At 34.3% G+C, this 6813-nt stretch overlaps 1 protein-coding gene across 2 annotated transcripts in view; it reads left to right on the forward strand.

Moving 5' to 3' along the window:
* The window catches only part of Stk3 (serine/threonine kinase 3), a 272590-nt gene extending 269310 nt beyond the window's left edge, over positions 1-3280 (forward strand). Inside the window, exons 11-12 of one of the 2 annotated variants that reach the window (XM_040293823.2) lie at positions 306-372; positions 1924-3280. In XM_040293823.2, coding sequence (XP_040149757.1) covers positions 306-372; positions 1924-2138 — 282 coding nt within the window. In that variant the 3' untranslated portion in view covers positions 2139-3280. The remainder of the gene's footprint in view (positions 1-305; positions 373-1923) is intronic. The other variant, XM_005316308.5, reaches the window with a different exon arrangement.
* The last annotated feature ends 3533 nt before the right edge of the window (positions 3281-6813 follow it).

Raw genomic sequence — 6813 nt, forward strand, 5'->3', positions numbered from 1 at the left:
AGAGTAGATTTGAATTTAGGAAGGAGAAGTCACATAGGGCCAGGTATGGTGAGTAAAGCAGAGAATTGGCTGAGAAATGCTATTTTTGGTAGCTATAAGTAATGAGAGTGTTTTCTAGTTTGACTCATAAAATAACTAAAACTAAAGGTAAGTTGGAAGTTTATCATTTTAAAGTCTAGTCTGATTGCTCTTATAATTTTCTGGCCCCAGAATTGGTCATTGTTCCCCAGAATCCTGACCTGTTTTATCTGACTCTCACAACCCCATGAAACCTGCCTATTTTTCTTTCCACATTCCCACTACAGATTCATCTTCTGATCCTCTTGTTCTCTGGCAAAGCCTCCTCCTCAGGGCCCTGTGCACTACTCAGAGGTACCTTCCCTTTCAAGAACTAGTCCAGTTCCTACTCCTGGAAGGGAATCTTTTCACTCCCTAAGTTCCACTGAATTTATAGTGAGGCTCCTTTCTTTTTGAGGAAAGACCTACTCAAAAAACTGGTTGCTATCCCCAGAAAAATACACACATGTTGAAGAATTTTGCCCCTGAGAAGCTTGTTCATAAACTTCTCACTATCATTTCCACCATGCACATTTGGGGCTTTGATGTTTGGGGTCTTGGAATCAGTCTTTACCCTTCCAACTAACCTCCAAGTTTCTTATTGGTAAGGAAATAGTACTTCTTTTCTTTCCTTACTGTATCCACAAAAATACTGAGTATGTAATGATTGCATTCTGAAAATTTGGGGGGGGGGGGGTTAAAAGGTTTTTATGTTGTTGTTTTTTTAATCTACCTGTCTGCTACCATTGCTATCACATTTGGTTTTTATAAGAGACAGAGTTTTAAATTTTTTTTTTGTTTATAAGATAAAAGCTCAGTGTGTTAGGTTACATATCACAGGGTATCCTTTAAGCCCCAGATGATATCCCTAAAATGTGTTTCTCAGGAGATAATCCATATCTTCCTGTTTTGACATATAAATAAATACTGTAAAGCTCAGATGCCATAGATCCTGTTATATAGCAGAGCAGATTTTATCCCCTTTACACATGACACGAGGACTCTCTCCTGTTGTTACACAGGAAACCAGTAAAGTATATGCTGTTGTCATCTCCTGAAGCCAACATAATCAAACTGTAATGTATACAGTGAAAATTCAACAGGCCAAACCCACATCAGAACTTACACAGTTTATATCAGGTTTGGGATATTTTGAATCATGAATTTAAAACTTTATTTTATCAGAATACTTAGGGTAAAACTCTTCTGGATAATGTAATTTTCTGTTTAACTGAGTTCTTAAAATTTAAGCATTTAGTAAAATGGATGGTAAACCTGTTAATTTAATGTTCATTTGATCCTGACCCAGATCTTGGATGATCTCTGATAAGTATTTGTGATTATTATAGCACTAGATGGCCGCAAAGATATGAGATTGTAGTGACTATCCTAGAAACATATCCTGAACATCTGCTGCTTGTTGAAAGCAATGGATTTGTCTTTGTAGTTTTTTAAATATTTTTATTAGTTGTTGATGGACCTTTATTTTATTTATTTATATTCAGTGCTGAGAATCGAACCCACTGCCTCACACATGCTAGGCAAGTGCTTGCTCCACCACTGAGCCACAACCCTAGCCCTTTTGTACTTTTTTTTAACAGATATTTTCATCAGCTTGTTTTTCCTCATTTTCCCTTTCCTAAAAGCAGAGTTTTTGATTGTTTTGTTGCAAATTACTTGAGATCTTGCAGGGTGTGCCTTCTGGGTTCTTCAGGGAAGAAATTCCTGTTTTAATTGTTAAACCACACTTCAAAGGTGATGTAAAGAATCTGCTGAATTATTTATGTATGCTAAGACTCATTACACTTTAATGTTTCATGAATAATTTTACTATGTTAATATTTGGGACTTTTTTATTATATCTAGTTAAAAAATCTAAGTTTAGAAGAACTGCAGATGCGGTTAAAAGCACTGGACCCCATGATGGAACGAGAAATAGAAGAACTTCGTCAAAGATACACTGCAAAAAGACAGCCTATTCTGGATGCAATGGATGCGAAGAAAAGAAGGCAGCAAAACTTTTGAGTCTAATTTCTCTGTTTTATAGCTACTCTACAGACCAAGAAACCACTAAGAATTAAAAGGTTTTTTTTTTAATCCCTAAGATTTATGCTCTACAGCTAGGCAAAGATCAAAAACTAATGATGGCACATACCTATGAAAGTTCCCAAAAGACACAATTTACAATTGTTTCCACTGTGTTTTCATTTTTAAACTATGAGAACAATAGAAATGTGTTCTTCTCTCTCTCTGTCAGCTGAATACCAGCAATAAGACTGTTATGAAATGAAGGCTGTATTTAGAGACCTTGAAGATCCAAAGCTATTGTTTAATTGTATAGCAATGAAGGGCTTTATGTTATAATATTCTTTACTCTTATCTAGAAGCCTATTTATTATTGTATCTTCTTAGGTAGACTTATTTATTTATGCTATTTCACTTGGTTTTGTTTTTAAAAGACAGGACAGGATAGTTTTATGAAGGTTAACAGTGATAATGTACAACCAAATTATATTTTAAGCAGGGAGCTAGGAGTACATACCTTGATTTCCAGGATAGTTTTCCAATAAAAGCAAAGTGTAATAGCAGTAGTACCCAAATGGGCTAGGCTTTTTTATATTGAAGCAATAAATTTTTACTTTTCAAAATTTTGATTTTTTGATTTTTGATATTTGGTACAAGTAGAAATATATATATATATATATATTGTCAAACAGACCAATAATGTTTAAAACCAAAGAAATGAATGAAATTTGCACAAAAGAAAGTATGGTAAATATTTTTAAAGAAATGAAACCTTAAGACGAATGTAATTTGTTAATATTGTTTCATGTTTCTTGTATAGGTCTCTTAGCTAAACTGAATCAAACTGTAATAAGCTCATCAACCTTATTTCTGTGAAAATGTGCTCTGTATAGTCACAGGGCTTTTTGTTGATTTCATTTATTTCCTGGAATTGGTAAACATCATGTGCCTGATGATAACAAAATAGCAAAAACATTTGTACTAAACTGTGCAAGCCTTGGGGCCTGGGGGGGGCGGGGATGGTTAAAAGCATTAAAAAGAAACTCATTTCTAAGCTGAATGAACATTTGTATAATTGAACTGGGACCAGTTGTTTCCTAAGCTACATATGGCCATCTTGACAGTGTTTGTTCTTTTCTGTCTTTAATTATTATGTGTAAGTCATAAAGAAAAATAAATTTTACTATGTCACCCAGAACATTTCATCTCTATATCTTTTTTAAAACTCACGACCTAGACTTTTTTTTCCAAGCAAGGAAACTACAATAGACAGGAAAGGCTAGATTATGAAAGGATAACAAACCTAAAACTTTAGTGGCTTAACTTGACAAGGTTATTCCTTAGTTGAGCCCCAGGCCCATCCCATATTGGCAGAGGACCCTGCTTTACTCATCCACTCCCAAGGACATGCTGATACAACATTTGTGGTCACCATAATTGGGAGAGAGACCTAGCAAGTCTCGCTCACTCTAGCAGCAGTGATGTGTCAAGTAATCCATAACTCAGTATTCAGAATTAGTCACATGGCCACTCCTAACTATATAGGTCAAACAGACCAATAATGTTTAAAACCAAAGAAATGAATGAAACTCTTGCACAAAAAGAAGCAAGTAAGTACAACCTTATCATGTGGCTAGAATTTGCCAATGTCTGCCGCAGAAGGTACATCATCTCTGGATAGCTTCCATTCCTTTGTTTGTTTGTTTGTTTTATATATACATATATTTAGTTGTAGATGGACCCAATACCTTTATTTTATTTATTTATTTATTTGTTTGTTTGTTTGTTTATTTATTTTTAATGTGGTGCTGGGGATCAAACCTTGTTAGGATCGTCAGATGAGCTGATCAACTCAACTCAGCCCTATTTCCCCCATCACCACCACCAACCTAACACCTAGCCTGGTATGACACAATCAAATGACTTATTTGCTATCATCCAAGCCAAACCCCCTACATCAAATGGAGATGTGTTCTCTAATTTAGTTTGCCTAAATTAGAAAATCTGTACAAATTATTTCATGAGGCCTGTTTGTTAGCCCTAATTCATTATGAACAAGAGTTCTCCTTTTAATAATGTCATGTTCCAATCACAATGTAATTTTTATGTGAATAGAATTTATACCCTGTTACATCTATATCTATTTAAATATATATACATGAACACACATATTTAAGAGAATTAAGAACAATAGATGATGTTTTCTTTTAAAGCTGTAGGAAACTCCAAAACATTTTAGGATAACTATCTTGAAACTTTTCCTATCTTCTCACTTCCACCCTTAACAAAAAACAAAACAAAATTTAAAAACAGGTTTTTAAGAACTATACTTGAAAGTAATCTTCAAGTCTAGTTAAGCTTTGATTAATCATGATACTTAGGAAAGCATATTTCTAATTATTTTAACGTGTTTAAAAAGAAACCTCTTATTTTGACCTTGGTTGCTGAGAACTTTCCAAAAATAGGTAAGCGTACTTTCTGCACGCCCCCACTCTTTAATAAATACAGTATGTGAATATAAGCGAAGCTCATGAGTCAAGGTTTACTCGCACTGCAAAGCCAGCATTGTTGTATATATTGTCCTGTAGATGAGAAAGTTTTTTCTTTGACTTTATGAACTTAGATGACTCATTTCTCCAGACTTACAATACATTGACATAGCTTATTTTTAGCATAGTTTTATGTTCAAATTATGAGCTACTTTGGCCTAAATAAGAAGAAAAATATATTTATTTAAATGGATTTCAAAATAATAATAACAGCACTTTGGGGGTACTTACTATGTGTCAGACAATCTTACCTACATTACTTACCTGCTTTTATATTTCTTCTGCTTATTTACTGAAGCACAGCCCCCAAGTCACGCTCTACTCACTGATGGGTATGTAGCTTCTCTTCTCTAACGGAAATTATATAATACGTTAATAAGATGTTTTTAACTTAGTCACAGGAAATCTTTTCAAATTTTTGACACATTAACATTCAGTAGGAATGCTATTTTTGTTTCCTATTCTATATGATAAAGCTTAATGATTAAAATAAATACTGATATTCTAAATAGAACATTAAAAAAATAATTGGAGTTACATTGCTTTACCTAACCATTATTAGGCACAGACATTTAATTAGATATTTCATCAAAATGATATTTTGGAGTACACGGTATTCTTTTTTTGGCACAGAAAACTATGAATCTAGAATCTAACGAGCGCTGTTATTTTTTGCTTGTTTGAGCAATGTGATGCAACCTAGACCCAGGGAATTTTATATACTTTAGGTGGGCAGTCCCATACCACTGAACATGTGCTCAAGGGTGATATGTCCTCCAGGAATCCAGTCCAAGTCCACACAAAACATCTTCACCCCCAGCCAACCACTTCCCAGTCCTTTATGGGTCACAGAAAGACACAAAACCAATTCCATTCTTCCATTAATCCTGGAAAAATATTCCAAGTTTATGTCCTTCTCACATCATTAGCCAGATTCCCTACCACTAATTTCTTCACTGGATTAATCTACCTAAATAAAAATTCTGATCTTTTTCTCACTTTTCTGCTCACACTGTATTGCCTACCCAATTACAGGTGAACTCTGCCTCCTGGTATTCAAGATCTGCTATATCCTCAACTGACATTTATGGCCTCATCTACTGTTATTTCTTTATTTGAAAGAGACCTTTCTCTCCTCTAAACAGAACTGCTTCCAAGCCGGTTATAATGATTCTTTTATCTTGCTGGGTTGTGAGGTTCTTGAAAGCGAAGATGTTTATCTGTCTTGTTTCACTGCATTTCTTGCCAGTATATTAGATATAAATTGATATTAAAGTTTCATTAAATGCAGTGAGCTCAAACGATGAAATTGTCATTATTAATCATATAGGCTGTGTCTTAAGCATCCAGTCACTGTTACAACAACATCTACCATTGTTTGAGCTAAGTCATGTACTTTTGATACATTATCTGAAAACTTCACAACAAAATGCATATTCCTTCCAATGAAAAAGAAAGGAAAGATTAGAAGGAAAGGATTGGAGAGATTAAATTAGGTCACACAGCTAGTTAATGCCAGTATGGGCTTTAAACTTCCATCTGTCTCCAAATCTTTGCTTTTTCCACTAGACCACATTGTCTAATAAACACAGGAGGTCTGGTTCTAGAATGTTGGATAGGGTTGCTAAGCCTGCCTGCTTATCTATTTAGGAGATAATTAAAACTTAGAAGAGGATCATTGGTTAGGTGTTTTTACCTTTTTCACATTTCATTGGAACCTGTGTTTCCTGAAATGACATCCTTTCTGTACGTTCAGAAAAATGCAGGGTGCTTCTCAAGCTTCCAAGATGAGTTATAGAGGATGTTTTTCCTTTATTATTAGGATACATGTGGAGTTCTTGCACCTTGAACACTGTGTTTTTTTTGGTAAAGTATAATGTATTCTATTATCTCCCTTACCAGTTTTTCTTTGATAATGAGTACTTTAGGGAAACATTTGTCAGCATAGTGGAACGAGTCTAGCATCAGAAGCTCAGTGACAAGGGTTCAAATCCCAGTTCTTTACATATTTGTTATCCTGGGCAAAAATAACCCAACCAATATGTTTCAATTTCTTTATGTGTAATAATGCAGCAGTTATGAAGATCAAATATGTACATGTAAAACACTTTTAATATAAAGTTCCTATCGTAGGACACTGGGTGTTAGCTCAAAAAGAAAATTTTAATCCTTTTTGGTTTAG

Source organism: Ictidomys tridecemlineatus, chromosome 7, assembly GCF_052094955.1.
Source record: "Ictidomys tridecemlineatus isolate mIctTri1 chromosome 7, mIctTri1.hap1, whole genome shotgun sequence".
Classification (NCBI taxonomy): Eukaryota; Metazoa; Chordata; class Mammalia; order Rodentia; family Sciuridae; genus Ictidomys; species Ictidomys tridecemlineatus.